The sequence below is a fragment of the Sabethes cyaneus genome, chromosome 1 (genome assembly GCF_943734655.1).
Source record: "Sabethes cyaneus chromosome 1, idSabCyanKW18_F2, whole genome shotgun sequence".
Taxonomy (NCBI): domain Eukaryota; kingdom Metazoa; phylum Arthropoda; class Insecta; order Diptera; family Culicidae; genus Sabethes; species Sabethes cyaneus.
The window spans coordinates 44,407,986-44,425,370 of NC_071353.1; the positions used below are offsets into that span (position 1 = coordinate 44,407,986).

The 17,385-nt window shown below is 40.0% G+C and overlaps 1 protein-coding gene across 1 annotated transcript; it reads right to left on the bottom strand.

Annotated features, from left to right (window-relative positions):
• Nucleotides 1–836: 836 nt before the first annotated feature.
• LOC128732748 (uncharacterized) lies at nucleotides 837–1,631 on the bottom strand. Its single transcript, XM_053826084.1, has one exon. It carries the CDS (start codon nucleotides 1,629–1,631, stop codon nucleotides 837–839), a length of 795 nt encoding a protein of 264 aa, XP_053682059.1.
• Between the last annotated feature and the right edge of the window lie 15,754 nt (nucleotides 1,632–17,385).

Below are 17,385 nucleotides of genomic sequence, written 5' to 3' on the forward strand. Positions count from 1 at the left end.
CATCAGGAATAGAAGAGCCCAACGCAACGTGCCAGTCGACTCGATCAGGTCGAAGCTGACTGGCGATTGTCGAGACGCTCAACGAATTGGCATCGCCGGGTCCTAGGCCCAGGACCGAATAACATTGAAACAAGTTCTTGATATAGCATGAGCCACCCCGAGCTAAATATGTAATTGTCTCATACTCTTGGCCACTCATTTCACCTAAAACATGTTTTGAACGAAAATGTTTAGGCCGCTCCGGACCGAACTCCCTCCGTGTAAATAAAAGACGTCTCACAATTCAAAAATGAATATTTATTTGCATCATTAGACATGTTTTGCCATGCTGCTATTTGCATTATCTGACAGATTCCACTTTCCCTGGAATAATTTGTTTCTTTTTACGACTCGAGCTACTTAAGTACAAATTTTTGGTCAAAAGAAATAAATATCAAATAAATTAACTACATTTACAATAAATAATAAATACAAGATAACGTACAAGGCGGTAGAGCTCCGGCGATCAAACGTCGTCATTTGAGACAGATGTTGGTCAGCGTGAAAGGTCGATCGTCTGGGAAAAAGTTATTACAGTTGATCGTTTTTTTTTTCGTTGCTGGAGCCAACCGCTTTGTGTGTTGTTTACTGGCTGCAAGCTCCCATTGTCTGCATTTATGGAGTGGTTGTTCCGATCGACGAGATCTCGAAGTGTGCGCACGTCAAGGTTCTGTCCCCGGTTCGGAGCAGATCCCTGAAAGTCTTCTTATTCTACTCGGGTTTCGTATCCTAATGACCGATTGGAGCACGGGTTGATGGAGGATTCGTTGGGTGTAGAGAGTTGCGATTGGAAGACATTAGTTTTTGGGAACATGGGCTCGGTATGCGCGGTCCTGCATTTGCATATCGTTGCTGACTGAGTTTCCGAAGCTACGGTGGAATTGTCCCGTCTCGTGATTATCGAATTCACCATGGTTTGACGAGTAGGTATGGCTCTGCTGGACATGCGGGTGTTTCACGATTTCGTATGTGGTCTTTTCGTGTCCCTCCGGAGTAACCAGTTTCTTAAGACCAATGATGGCGGAGATGACCAGAGCGATCTTACCGATGATCAAAGCCTTACCGGCAACGATAGCGATGGAGTGGTAAACCATGGTTAGGATACCTCCCTTGATAGCCATTGCAGCGAGGAATGGTCCGAGGTACTTCTTCATTTTCTTCCGTCCTTCCTCGACTAGACGTCCGGTTTCCTGCTGTCCCGAGGCGAGCATTCGAGGAACGTTCAATGAAAGCTGATGACTATCCATGAACCGAGCAGCGCGTTGGTACAGCAGCTCGTCGATCTTGGCCGAGGACAATTTGTTTAGTTCGAGTTCGTTAAGCGTGGGTTCGTTCAGGGCACGCTGCTGGTTCTCTCCATGCACACTTTTTACAATCGACATTCCATCAATCAGCTTAATGTTTGACATTTTCATTGCCCGATCGGTCAACTTCAGTCCTTGGATTTTAATACACTTCAGCAGTTCGTCACTATCTTGGCAGAGGTTGTACACTTTACGCAGAGCACGCACGGTTCCATCTTCGGCGGCTGTGGCAGATTCAACGGCGACCAGCACACATAACAAACTACACACTAACTTGAAAGATACCATATTGTCGATTTTCTGTTTTCGGTGCGTATAAATTGATTAAAAAATAAACTAAACTACTAATTGATGGATTGCTGCTAGTACACTTCCTCCGATCCGGACCGGTTTAAGCAATTTATACCACTGATAGCTTTCTTAGGGAAGCACCTAGATTTTATTCGACGAAGTCTGCCCACCCAAAGCTTTTACTGGCCTATGTAAAAATTCCAAACCAAACTGTAGCGCCCGTAATGCACCGCGGAAAGTGCATTCGTATTGGTGTGCATAGTTGCAAACTATATTAGAGAGGAACTAGAACTTTTTGGAGCGTGAAAATTCGCACATATAGCATCAACCAGCACAGCTGGTAGCCAGATGCTCTGGCTGTTTCCTTTGGCTGGCGGGCAAACAAAGTATGTACGACGAAGCAGATCCGGTTGATGCTCGCAAAATCCTATGCTCAAGCAACCGTCAAAAAAACTATTCGCAAGCCTCACTAATTTGCTAGGGCTTTAACGTAACAGATAACACAGCATATGCTGTTCGTGTACCCATCGTGATCGCCAGCCTAGATCAGCGCGCTGCGAGCAAAAAAAAAGTAAAAACAATAAATTGATAGCCGCTGATGCGCTCTGATGAGGATACGGCGCATGCAATTCCAATGTTGCACTTGCTCTTTTATCGCTTTCTCACTCCCGTACATGCGTGTAGCAAAGTCCTGGATACGCAGAGCTATACGAAGGCCTCGGGACAGCGGATTTGCGAAAGCGCAGAAGAACTGTTTTAAACACGAAAGCGAAAAGGAAAATCGGTGAAAATTAAGGCAAGTAATCGAAATGTTACCACCCAGCCAAACCACTCTGCCTCTAACGCCCTATAGGTACCCGCCATACATTGGGTGTAAATTCGAATAGCTATCAGAGTTTTTTCTTTTGCTTTTCCGATTGTTTTCATATCACATGCAAGCACAGGATCGCTGGCCAGAGTATATAGAGTCAGATCCTTCAGACCGTGAATGATACATCGCCGCCAGGTGATTGTACCTGATGTGTAAATGTGGTGATTTATTTACATAAATGCTACTGCAAAGTGGCAGGCTAGCTTAAATCAAACAAACAAACAACTATTTTCTCCCTGTAGCGCAGAGTTGGTTAAACACGTGAAAATGCTAAATTTAAACATTGACGCGATATGCCGGAACCGGTCACTACACGAGGTAGGCGCAAACGTTTTGCCGATCGTGTTTTGTTTGGGTTTAATGTCCCTACGAAGAACGAGCTTTCGTTATCCTTTGCAAAGCAATAGGTTCAAGAGTTTTTAACGTGTATCTGTCGTATACAGTAGAGCTTCGTGCATTTATAATACGGGTATCACAAAAAATTTCAATACAGTTTTCTGGTGATAATAAATACACTCAACGTATTCGCACTAAAGCATAACTGTGATCTGAGGATAAGAACTAGGTTATCGTTAGAAATTGGAAGAACTTTGCTTTGCTATAAATAGACACCAATTTTTTTATTCGTCTTTTTTAGAAAACAAATCACAGAAAAATGTTCGATGAACTATTTCATGTGACAAACGAAAATCAAAGACAGAATCAACTGTATTGAAAACTTGCTGTATCCCGCTTAAACCACTGTTGCGTCCGTAGTTGATGCGCTCAAATGGTATTCTCAACATTGAGTTTTTTTTCCAGTGCCCTGGAACGTGCTTTCAGGTTATATACTCCCAAAATAGCAGAGCAATCAATTCTTCCCTACAACGTATCGACAGCAATCAGAGTTCTTGCGACGTTCCTTCGTAGGGTATGTTGCTGTTTCATCGTAGTTGCCTATTCCCGTCCTCGGAAGGTAAGTGTGTTTGGGTTAAATCAGCACAAGAACTTTTGATGAAATGATGAAAATTAGAGTGGCTTTCCTTGCTACGACGGGAATTAGAAATAAACCCTATCTGAATTTCAGATTCTGAAGTGTCCTTAAAAGTATCAATCGGCATCGTCTTTCGTACCTCGGAAATCAGAACAGAACAGCCGTGGTAGATGGCGGAGAGCAATAAGAAGTGGCTTTGATCGACTCAATCCTTGCCGTCCCCTTTTGGTAGTATGGACATCAAACAATGGAACCATATCCGAGAGTCGAACGGATGAGTGAGGTGAGTAGTATAATGCCTCGAGACAATGCACGTTGGTGAAACCCTTAGCGATAGCAAAGTTCTGGATGCTAGGAAATGTGCCGTCTAAACGATAACTGACTCTTCATTATAACGTCAAGATCCTTCATCCTTCATGTGAGATACATGTATGTGAGGTGCATACAGGACTCTATATACAGTCACTCTACTTCCCCCTTAACGACGAAAGTATCGGCAACGCTGTCATGTGAAGCTGTCACAGTGCGCAATTATCATTGGCAACATTGCTCGTGTATCTTCCTCTTTTTCTCAGCAGACTCTTCGACAGGTGAGACGTACTTTGTTCACATAGCGCTTCTCCGCGTCGAGTGATCTCTACCGTGCGATTTATAAGGGCGTCAGGCATGAAACCCTTTATGTCATTGAGTGTTCACACTTCACCTGATCGATACGTTAGATTTCAATCCCGGATTTTTACGACTACCAGAAGTACAAGGGTAAATCAAAAAATTGTAATGTGTTCTCCTCTCAGTATTGAAATCGATGTAGGCGTCTTGTATTCCAACGCTGCACATGTAAAAAAATGACCCGGATGGTAACTTTGACGTTTACGAACAAAATGGGTAAAGAAAACCGAAAATATCAATGAAACATATTATCAAAATTGTTACGGTGACGGAAAATAAAAAGTAAAATGGGTAAAGCCAATTGACTTTGACGGAGTGTTACAGCATCCGTATTTCTTTCTGAAGAATTAGAACAGCTATTCCGAACTAATGAAATGCTCAAGTTTTTCGAGAAGGTGAACCAAATTCGTAAGGGCTACACACCAAAACCAAGCATTTGTAGAGACGAGGGAGGAAATCAAATCACAAAACAGCTCTTTGATGAACACCTCAATGGCGAAGTTGCAGAAGAAGTTAGAACGGAAGTTAACCTAGAAATGCCCATGGAAGATAGTAATGTCCCAACACATTGACCTCCAAGAAGTCAAATGAGAAATCGTATTGCTGAACACCAACAAAGCCGCTGGTAAGGACCGCTTACCGAAAGAGACTAGAAACGCAGGCAACGGCTGTACACTGGGTTATTTCCAAGATTTGGGAGAAAGAGAAGCTACCGGAAGAATGGATGGAAGGCGTGGTTTGTTCCACCTACAAAAATTATCGCGGCATCACGCTGGCAAACGCTGTCTACAAGGTACTCTCCCCAATCCTGTTACGCCCGTTGCAATCGATAGAACAGGGTTTCATAGTGAATTACTAGGCGGGCTCCAAGGATACTCGCGAAACTACTAACCAGACTTTTACCATACGACAGATCTAGCAGAAATGTCGGGAGTAAATAAAACGTGCCCACGCATCACATATTTATGGATTTCAAAGCAGCATAGGATGTAGCCGATCGATACCAGATATGACAGGTAATGAACGAACACGCAACACTTTTGGATGCCGACGGTCAGAAAATTTTGCAAACACCAGTTATGAAAAACGTTAACGAGCTGCTGAAGCTCTTCGCAATCCAGGCTATTTCGTTCGACTTTGAATATTTTTACGTCATCTGCATAAAGCTTTCGGCAACCATCCGGAAGCAGCAGCGATATATCATTGATGAACAATGTAAAAAGCAGTGGTCCTAAGTTGCTACCTTGCGGTACTTCTGAGGTATTTGTAAACTGCGCTGAAAGTTGCAATCCGATTTTCACACAAAGAGTGCGGTTCGTCAGGTAAGATCGGAACCATTCCACAAGCAGGGATGCCACATATAATTCTGTGTTTTTTGTTGGAAAAATCTGACAATCTGTACGGCGAGGAAAAATATCTGTGCAAAAATCTGTCCAATGCAAAACAATGAGAGTGAAAGAGATAGAGAGTCATTTTGCTGACTATTTCCGTCTCTTTCACTCTCATGTTAAAGCTCAAAAATCTGTTTAATCTGTGTAGTTTGGCGAAAATCTATATTCTATGCATACAGATTCTGTACAGGCGATTTCTTTCAAATATCTGTTAAACACAGAATAATCTGTGCATGTGGAATTCCTAGTTTCTTGAGTTTGCTAGAAGAATGCCATGATCAACTCGGTCGAAAGCCGCTTTCAGATCGGTGTATACCGCATCTATTTGAGCACCAGCACTCATGTTCAGCAAGCAGGTTGAACAAAAGTTGACTAAGTTAGTGGCTGTCGAACGTTTAGGATAGAACCCGTGTTGCTCCGACGAGATGTAATGTTTGCAGTTGATGAATAGCTCGTCATTCATAATGATTTCAAAAATCTTCGAGCAGGCACAAAGTGATGTAATGCTCCTGTAACTCTGCACATCACGTTTGTCACCTTTTTTGATTACTTGAAACATAATGGAAAGCTTCCAACTAGTAGGAGATACGCATTGCCGGAGTGATAGATTAAATAGTAGGCATAACGGACGTATGAATACAGCAGCACATCTTTTCAGCACACATGATGGAATCCCATCGGGACCAGCAGAAAAGGAGGATTTTAACCCTCTAACGGGCAACACCGTAAAAACGATGCGATCAAGTTAATGACTTAAGTTCTGATTTTCATCCAAAAATAATTATCTGGAGGAGCGCCAGGTAAGAAAAAGTCCAATTTCTCTTTTTCCTTTTTCATGTCTAACGCTCTGCCCAGATATTTTTTCAATTCAGATATATTACAAAATTAAAATAATGCATAAAAGTTACTCATAGAAAAACTTTTTAGGTCAATCATTTTGTTCTAGATGTCCTTTTTCTACAAAAGTGAAAAAGGGAAAATTCGCGCAATAATTATTTTCGGAATTTTTCGGAATTTTTGTTTTTGAAAGATGATAACTTTTGAATGCACGGTCAGAATGTTATGATATTAGTATCAAAATGTCAAGAAATCTGTTCGGAACACATTTTCGATATTGCCAATTAAAAACAAATTTCGTATGCGGCTCTGGGGCTCCAAAAGCGAAGGCCGTGTACAGACGGTCTTACCCGTTAGAGGGTTAACTTATCGGTTGCAGTTTCAACGTGACAGTGCGTGATTTCATCTAGATTAAAATTAATAACATTACTAGGTAAATTTCGTAGAGCACAATCGACTTCAGCATTCGAGGCAGTAGTGTTATGGAATGTACATTGAAAGTTTTCAGCAAAGAGAGTGCATTTTTCAGCTAACGAACTGCCATGACTATCACCAAGAAACATATCAACCGGTAGCCGCGCTTCTTTACGATTGGTATTTACGAACGACCAAAACAACCTTGGGTTGCGTCTAAGATTGTTCTGCATTCGAAAGGTTTACTGCTTGAGGAGGTTTCGGTTATATTTTCGGTAGATGCTGCTAACACGGTTGAAGTGCTGTTTAAAAATTGGACATCGTCGTTTGCAATATTCTCGCAGAGCTGAGGAGCGCTGTTTTTTTAACAGCCGGAGATGCTAATTAGTCCAACGAGGTTTTCGAGCTGGTCTTCGATAAGGAACAAAACGAGCGATTGCTGACAGCCGAGTTGAAGTATTCCAGAGCTTCATCAACAGGCGGGGAGGATTCCAGAAACTGCCAATCAATTTGAGAAACGGCAACGTTCAATGACTCAAAATCAGCTCTACGGCAATCCAAACTCGGAATGTCTGGGATATCCACGAATTGTACCGGCTCTGTTAGACTGACAGAAATGTCAAGCGCTGGGTGGTTAGAGTCAAGCGGTAGCGGTGTTTCATTTGCGTCAAACACTTCGCATAAAGCAGCGTCATTAACGAGTGCCCAATCGAGCAGGCGACCGTTGCCATTAGTTACATGGTTAATTTGCGTTAGGTTGTGCAGACTTAACCCATCCAATAGCGAGGAACATGCTGCAGATATGTTGGACTGTATAAAGTCAACAGCAGGGGTACCATCATCCATACATTTCCACACCATACCGGGTTGATTATAGTTTCCGAGAATAATCGCAAGATCACTACCGCCTAAGCGTGTAAGAATGGAGCCAATCGAACTAATATGGTTTTCTATGGAGACAAAATCTGATCTACGGTCGGGTGGTAGGTAGATAGCGCCTAAGCTAATGCAGCGAGGTGGGACTGAAATTCAAACCCATAGTTGCTCTAGTGGTTGGTAAACGGCCGGATAATGCGGAATATAGACCCCATAGTGGTCGTTTGCCTCTTATCCAGCAACTCCGATCCCGACCTCCTCGTGGTACCAGCCGGAATACGAGCAACCTTAGCGGAGATCGGGTAACCAACCCCGGTGGAAACTAAGGTCGTATACTAACCGGGAAGGAGGTAGTGAGTCTCGGCACTATAAGATGGCAGCCCCATCACGAGACTCGGTAGTGTTGCCCCAGTACGGCTACACACCTAAACAACACAAACTAACAACATTCAAGCATATTCGGAGCGGAATATTCGGCATCGACCTAGGCGACGGAATAAGGACGACGAATGGAGACTCGGGACTTGGAACTGCAGATCGCTAAATTTCGCAGGTTGCGAGCGGGTGCTGATTGAACAGCTGGAACCCCGCAAACTCGGCATCGTAGCTCTGCAGGAAATCTGTCGCAAAGGAGAGAAGGTATGGAAGATACGTGGCGGAAAGGCCTAGTTTTACCAGAGCGGTGGCGCTACCAACGAACTGGGAACGGGCTTTGTAGTGCTGGGCGGAATGCAGGATCGTGTGATAGATTGGAAGGCGATCAACGAGAGAATGTGTGTATTGAGGATAAAGGGTCGTTTCTTCAATTATAGCATCATTAACGTGCACTGCCCGCACGAAGGTAGACCCGACGATGAGAAAGAAGCGTTCTACGCGAGGCTGGAGGCAACGTACGACAGCTGCTCGTCACAGGACATCAAGATCGTCATCGGGGATATGCACGCCCAGGTCGGTAGGGAAGAAATGTATAGACCGGTGGTAGGACCCCATAGCCTGCACACCGACACAAACGATAACGGTCAACGATGTATAAACTTCGCAGCTTCCCGAGACCTGGTGATCCGAAGCACCTTTTTCCCGCGCAAGGATATCCACAAAGCCACCTGGAGATCACCTGACCAACGTACAATGAACCAAATTGACGACGTTCTCATAGAGGGCCGGTTCTTCTCTAACATCACGAACGTACGCTCCCGTCGGGGTGCGGATATCGATTCTGACCATTACCTAGTAGCAGTACATGTGCGCTCAAAGCTGTCCACCGTATACCGGACACGTCAAAGCCGCCCTCCTCGGCTGAACATCAGGCAGCTAGATAACCCACAAGCTGCCGAGAACTACGCGCGAGTACTGAATGAGGCACTGCATTCTTCCGAGGAGTTAGGTGCTTCAAACCTCGAAGACGGTTGGGGCAGAATACGCTCGGCCATCGGAGAGGCCGCTACCGCGGCACTAGGTATTGAGCCTCGGAGTACACAAAATGATTGGTTTGATGGGGAATGCCAACAAGCGGTGGAGGAGAAAAAAAATGCTTGGAAAAAATTATCTAAGTATTGCCACTAGAGAGAACCTGGCCAAGTACCGACGAGCTAGGAACAAGTTGACCACGATCCTGAGGAGAAAAAAGCGCCAAAAGGAGGACAGGGATCGTGAAGAATTGGAGCAACTATTCCGAGCTAATGACACGCGCAAGTTTTATGAGAAGGTAAACCAAACTCGGAAGGGCTACACACCGAAACCTGACATGTGTAGGGACGAGGGAGGGAATCTAATTACAAACGAGCGCGAGGTGGTCGACAGGTGGAAGCAGTTCTTCGATGAACACCTCAATGGCGAAGTCGCAGAAGGAGGCGGAACGGAAATTAACCTAGGAGCGCCCATGGAAGATAGTGATGTCCTAGCACCTGATCTCCAAGAAGTCAAACGAGAAATCAGGTTGCTGAAGACCAATAAAGCCGCTGGGAAGGACCGCCTACCGGCAGAGCTTTATAAACATGGCGGAGAAATGCTAGCAAAGGCTCTACACTGGGTTATTTCGAGGATTTGGGAGGAGGAAAAGCTACCGGAGGAATGGATGGAAGGAGTGGTTTGTCCCATCTACAAAAAGGGTGATCGGCTAGACTGCTGCAACTATCGCGGTATTACGCTGATAAAGGCCGCCTACAAGGTACTCTCCCAGATCCTGTTACGCCGGCTGTCACCGATAGCACAAAGTTTCGTAGGGAATTATCAGGCGGGTTTCATGGGGGCTCGCGCAACTGCGGACCAAATTTTTACTATCCGACAGATCTTGCAGAAATGTCGGGAGTACAACGTGCCCACGCATCACATCTTTATTGATTTCAAAGCAGCATACGATACAGTCGATCGAGACAAGCTATGGCAGATAATGCACGAATACGGTTTTCCGGACAAACTGACGCGACTGATCAGAGCTACATTGGATCGAGTGATGTGTTTCGTACGCATCTCTGGGACATTCTCTAGTCCCTTCGAGACGCGACGAGGGTTGAGACAAGGTGACGGTCTATCCTGCATGCTGTTCAACATCGCTCTTGAGGGGGTGATCCGACGAGCGGGCATCGAAACGAGAGGCACGATTTTTACCAAGAGTAGCCAACTTCTAGGCTTTGCAGATGACTTCGATATCATTGCCAGGAACTTTGCGACGGCGGAGGCAATCTACGCCAGACTGAAAGCGGAGTCTAGGAGAATTGGGCTAAAAATAAATGCGTCGAAGACCAAATACATGAAAGGAAGAGGCTCAAAGGAAACAAATGTGCGCCTCCCACGGACGGTAACCGTTGACGGCGACGAACTAGAAGTGGTAGAAGAGTTCGTGTATTGGGGATCGCTGGTGACCGCGGACAACAACACTAGTAAGGAGATCCAGCGGCGCATCCAAGCGGGAAATCGGGCCTACTTTGCCCTTCGTAAAACGCTACGATCAGGAAGCATACGCCGCCGCACGAAGCTAACAATGTACAAAACCATTATTAGACCGGTAGTTCTTTATGGACTTGAAGCCGTGACGCTGCTTACGGAGGACATACGCGCCCTTGCCGTGTTTGAGCGGAAAGTGCTGCGAACAATATTTGGCGGAGTACAAACTGAAAGCGGAGAGTGGCGGAGGCGTATGAATCACGAGCTACAGGCACTGCTTGGGGAGACTCCCATCGTACATCTAGTGTGGCGTGTGATATTCTACAACGATGTAGTTAATTCGACTACTTTTGAATTACTGAACACTGTCCCGGCGGGAAGACAGTCTATTTATTTCATTTTCCACTGTGCGTCCCTTTCGTAGCCCTCTTTGTAGGGGTTCTCCCCTAGTAACATTTCTAATCTAACGGTCTAACGGTTTTCTACTAGGGTTCCACCCTAGTTGCCTAAACATTCTATTGGGGTGAATATACATTATTCCCTTACTGTTACTATAATTAAACCCCTATGCTTTTGCGCATGGGTTTAATTTATGGCTTTATATCCCTAAATGGAACAGCGCGTGCGCTTCGTTAACCCCTACTCAAATAGCGCGTTACGCTTAAAAAGGACAGATGTTCAGAATGAAACATCTGCTAGCTTTAGAACGACAAAAAAAAAACCGTTGACTAATAATCTGCTAAAAGAAAGCTACGAAAGGAAATAGAAAAGAATAGTGATATCGTCATATCACATTACTTCCCCCTGAAGGAAAAAAAAATGTATCTTCTTAAATATATATTTTTTTTTTACAACATTAGAATCTTAAATCTAACACTTTTACAATATTTTGTGCCTTATAATCTAACACTTTTACAATATTTTGTGCCTTATAATCTAAAACTTTTACAATATTTTGTGCCTTATAATCTAAAACCTAGCCTGACTAAAGCTTCTTGATTGTTGTTTAGGTTGGACCGTTTCCGAACTAATATAAGACACTGATACAGGAGCTGATGCTTGAATTGGAAGAGCGACGATCTCTTTCCCTTTCCCAAATTTATTTTTTAAGCATTTGTAAATCTTAAAACATAAATATATCAATATTATCAAGGCAATTGTTAAAACAATAGCCTTCCAAATTGAAAAGGAGTGCTTTTCTACTTCTACGTTCAAAAGTTGAAGTTTATTAGCATTCATGTTCTTCAAATTTACCATTTCATCAAATAATTCTTTATTATTAAATTTGGTAAAAATGTTATTTTTAGTAGTTTCAGGTATTTTTTCATCAAGTATTTTAATTTCCCTAGGCTGATCTTGAAAATCTATCTTTTTAATGTCAAGTTCAATATCAGAATGCTCTTGTGGGTAATAATGCAATAAAATTTCATCTGATTTAATTAAACATGGTTTCGTAATTCTCAAACGACCTACCATATTAATTTCAACTCGTTGTACCTTTTTGTCATTGCAAATGACAATTAAATTTGTTTTTGTTGGAACAGCGTAAACCCAAGAATTTGGATCATTTAACTGTATCCATAGTTGGTGTTTCAAATTCAATGGTTGTGAAATGCAAACATCTTTTGAATTGTTCAAAAACGTTCTTACATTACAGTTGTCCGTTAGTGTAAGATTTTGTAAAACATGAAATGAAGGACATACTTTCATACTTTGGATTTCAGTACATTTCATATATTCGGGGTAAGAAATTATCATTCCAACATTTGAATTGAATGGTTTTAAAACAACATCATTTTCAATTGCTGTAACGTATAATTTGTTGTATTTAAATACTGGTACGCTAGTACCTTTATAAGCCTCGTATATTAACTTATTTGTAATTGGAATTTTAACATTAATATTAACCGTGCATCCATCAAGATTTGATGAGACTTTAGAAATTGCATAAAACTGCATAATATTTTTCATCGTTAAATCAATTGGAAATTCAAATCCTTTCGGTAACAATTCTTGAATTTTTTCCAAATCTTTTAAAAATTTAGCTGGTTTATATAATTTATAAGACAAAGGTCGATTTTCCGTTGTTAACAGTGACAAAAATATATCGGTTTTCTCTGTCACATCAGTAATAAGTAATTCACTTTTAGTAACCAATTGAAATAAATGATCTCTAGCTTTATTTTTTACGTTTTCATCTTGAGCCTTGACATTATACATATTAATTCAGCCATGGTTAATTGAAAATTTCGGCTCCAAACTTAGATATTGTGTGGTTAGCTACTTGAAAAATTGAATCAATAGCCACCGTTTGCTTTTCCATTAATTTAGATAACGCTTGAGACGATCGTTATGCACGACAATCTTTTTATTAGTATTTTTTAATAATACTGTACAAGTTTGTGGAGAATTGATAGCTATTACTTCATGTGGACCACTATATAATCCCTGTAATTTCCTACCAGTTCCAGTAGCAATATTTTCTAATAATACTAGATCACCCCACATTGGTAACCAGTCATTTGTTTTTTGATCATATTTTTCCTTTCTTGTATTCTTTGTAGCAAGTAAGTTAGCTCTAGCAGATTTTTGAATAACCTCTAAGTTATATCTCAAATCTTTTAAATATGTGTAATAATTTGAATTTTCCTTGTATGCTGAACAAATTGATGTCGGCAACTCGGCTTTGTATCCAAACATTAATTCGTGAGGAGAAAATCCAGTTGACGAATGTTCGGTTGTATTGTAGGTAAATGCAAAACAATGAATATATTCATCCCAATCATCAAGATTGCTGCAAACATATGATCTGATATACTCTTTTAAAGTACGGTGACATCGCTCAAGGGCTCCGTTGCTTTGAGGATGATATGCTGTAGTTTGTATTTGCTTTACGTGCAATAACTTGCAAAGAGTTTGAAATAATTTGCTGATAAAGTTAGTTCCTCTATCGGTAACTAATTCTTTAGGTACTCCATATGTACAAATTGCACTTTCTAAAAAGGCTTTACAAGTCATTTCTGCTGTAGCTTCAGGAATGGCTTTGGCAATGAATAATTTCGTAAGATCGTCCTGAATGGTTAAAATATAATTATTGCCATTTTTCGTTTCTGGTAATGGACCAACAATGTCTAAAAAAATTTTTTCGAACGGTTTCGTCGAAGTAGAAGTTATTTTTAAAGGTATCCTATTTTTCCTTTGAATTTTATTTTTTTGACATTCATCGCATCTATTAATAAACTCTTTTATATCGTGTCTCATGTTTTTCCAATAATATCGCTCAGCGATTCGTTTAAAGGTACGTTCCAAACCTTCATGTCCTCCTATCGGACTCTTATGAAACTCAGTGAGAACTGTTTCGATATCCGTGATGGATTCTAACTTAGTTAAAGAATAATTACAAAAACATAATTTGCAATTTTTATCTGAGAAAATGTGTGCTGTTATTGTTTTTAGTTTCCTCCAATTTATTTTATCTCCGGATGACAAAATGAAATAGAAGTTTATTGAAACATTATTAAGTTCTCTTATAGCGTTTTTGAATATAAGTATATTCTTATATAATTCATATAAACAAATTTTGTGATTATAGTGCGTTTTGCTAACTATAAAGTGTTTATTAGAATTTCGAATGAATCCATAATCCTGAATGTTATGAGATTCATATTCCGTCTTGTCAAAATCATACTCGATGTTTTGATCAAGGATTTTTGGAACAATATACACATGAATACTGTTTTTATTACAGTCGGCCTTATCCTGCGTATTGTTGTTTATATTGGGATCCCCTAGTAGTTCAAAGCTTCCATAGTCTCGTGCTATTCCGCTCTTGATTGAACTTTTATCCTTATTTGGATTGTTGGTACCATTAGTGATATTGGCTAAAGTCCTTGCTTGTTGCCTAGTGATCACATTTATTCTTTTTGAGATATTAGCCTTGTGCTGTTTGATCTCATTATGTATTTGAGCAGTGATTTGATCAGCAGAATCACAATTACTCAATTGAATACGACTCAATGCGTCTGCGACGGCATTGCTTTTGCCAGGTGTGTACATCACCTTGAAATCATATTCCTCTAATAATATACGCCATCTCATCAACCGATCTGATGCTTCTGAGATGTTAAAGAGATATACCAAGGGTTTATGATCAGAATTAACTATAAATTCTTGTCCATAAACATACGGTTTGAAATGTTTGATTGCCCACACAATGGCAAGCAATTCTCTTTCCACGGTAGAATAACGCCGTTCAGCTGGATTTAAAATCCGACTAGCATAAGCGATAGGTAAATTAACTCCTTCATTTGAAAGAACTGCACCAATTGCAACATTGCTAGCGTCAGTAGTAATTACAAACTTTTTAGCGAAATCAGGATATTGTAGAATAGGAGAGCTTGTCAACAACGATTTCAACTCATTGAAAGATCGTTGACAATTTTGACTCCAAACAAATCGTTCTCTTTTTCGTAATAATTTGTTTATAGGTTCTGCCAAATTCGCTAAATTTGGAATGAATTTGCGATAATAGCTAAGTATTCCTAAAAACATTTTAACTTCCTTTGCATTCTTTGGCGTAGGGAAATTTTGTATTGCGTAAATTTTAGTTTCATCAGGCACTATACCATTAGAAGTTATTTTATGCCCTAAAAATATAGTCTCTTTTCGTAAGAAATTGCATTTACTTGGTTGGAGTTTCAAATTATTCTCCCTGAGACGTTCTAAAATTTCGCACAATTTTGAATTATGTGATTCTAAAGTATCTCCATACACAACAATGTCATCCATATATATAAAACATTTAATGCCTTGTATACCAGTTAAAACTGTGTTCATTAAACGTTGAAAAGTAGCTGGTGCATTTTTTAATCCAAAGGGCATACATAAATATTCGTAATGTCCATATGGTGTAGAAAAAGCTGTTTTGGCTGCATCTTGAGGATCCATTTTAATTTGATGAAAACCACTAGCCAAATCTAAATTTGAAAAATATCTAGCTTTTCCTAATTGATCCAATATCTCTGAAATCAATGGTAACGGATATGCATCACTAATTGTTACGTCATTAATTTTTCTAAAATCGATTACCACACGCCATTTTTTTTCACCATTCGCACCAGGTTTCTTTGGAACAACAAGTAGTGGAGAATTCCAAGGTGAATCACTTTCTTTAATAAGACCATCTTGTAACATTTTTTTAATTTCCCCATCAACAACTTCCTTATGAACTTTCGGTAACCTATACTGTCTTGTAAAGATAGGTTTGTTACTCGATGTCTTAATCTTGTGTGTTGTTGCATCAGTGCAAGACAACTTATCATCTTCAACGAAAAACACATCTTGATATTCATCAATAATATCAATGATTGACGATTTTTCTTGAAAATTTAAATTTTCATCTTTCAAAATTTTGTTCCTTCTTTCCCTACTATTTTCTAAGGACAAAATTGAATAATTAGATGTAGGTTCAAACTCTATAGAACTAAGGTTTATTTCAACTTCTTCATGCGTCCCGTTAAAAATTGGAACGTAAACAAAATTATTACTCGGTTTTACGAGGCAATTGCCCATATATATAGGTTTATTGAAAAATTGTTTTGAGTGACAAATTAATTCTTCATTTGTCGGAATGAATATTTGTGCTACGACTTCCATACGAGGTGGTATTTTAATAATATTTCTAGCTTTCATTGTGTCAATACAAGGATTACTAGGTTGTTTAAAAATTTTAAAACATTTATCCTTATAATCAATAATACACGGATAGTCCCTGAAAAAATCACTTCCTAAAATTCCATCACAAGGAATTGGAAAATCATTATTAACTACCCGAAAATTAAAATTTCTTTGAAAATTTTCAAATAAAAATGTTATTTCTGATGAACCAATTGTCAACACAGCATCAGAAGTAACACCAGAAACTTCAACTATATTTCTTCTATCTATTTTACAGACATTGAATTTTTTAATGATACTGATTTCAGCACCGGAATCTAACAAAAATAATAAAGGCAATGATTTTAAATCAGTTTGGATTAAAATCAAAGCCCTATTTGTATAACTTCTTTCTTCAAAAGGAATTATTATATTTTCAGTACATTCAAAAGATTTAAATCTTGAATGTCTGGTGCCATTTTCTTCGGGCCCTCCAAGTTTTTTGACTCCAAAATATTAACTTGGTATTTTTGTTTGTGGCGACAGTTTCTCTCAATATGCCCTATCATGCCACAAAAATTGCAAATAGGTCTAGATTGAACATTACCTACTGGTTCAGTTTTAATTACAGGCTTATGTTGGCTATATTTGTTATACCTGTTTTCATTATTAGATGGTTTGGGCCTACCAAAATGTTGCCCCCGGCTAGGTCCAGCTTGATTCTGACCATTGCCTACATTATTTAAATTACATCTATTCTTATAACTAGATTCAAGCACTACGGCATAGTCCGCTGCTTTCTCTAGTTCAGTAAAATTATTTGATTTAACTATATTTCTGACATCGGGTATCTTGATGCCATTAATAAAGTATTCGAGGATTAATTTTGAATAAATATAATCCACTGGCTCAATATCTTTAACTGTTAAGGAAGATTTTTTCAAAAGCTCTTCCGAAATTAATAGCATTTTTTCGTATAAAAAGACCGCTCTATCGCCATACGACTTCGCGTCTTCGTAATCTTTCTGTTTCAAATTTGTCACTTGTGTGAACAACACACTTAAAGGGGTATCATCCCCATATTTTTTAAATAGAACAGTTTCTATTTCTCGAAAAGTTGTACAATTTCGGCACAGAGTAAATGCCTCATTATTCAACTTTTGCTTAATTACTTTTACTAGA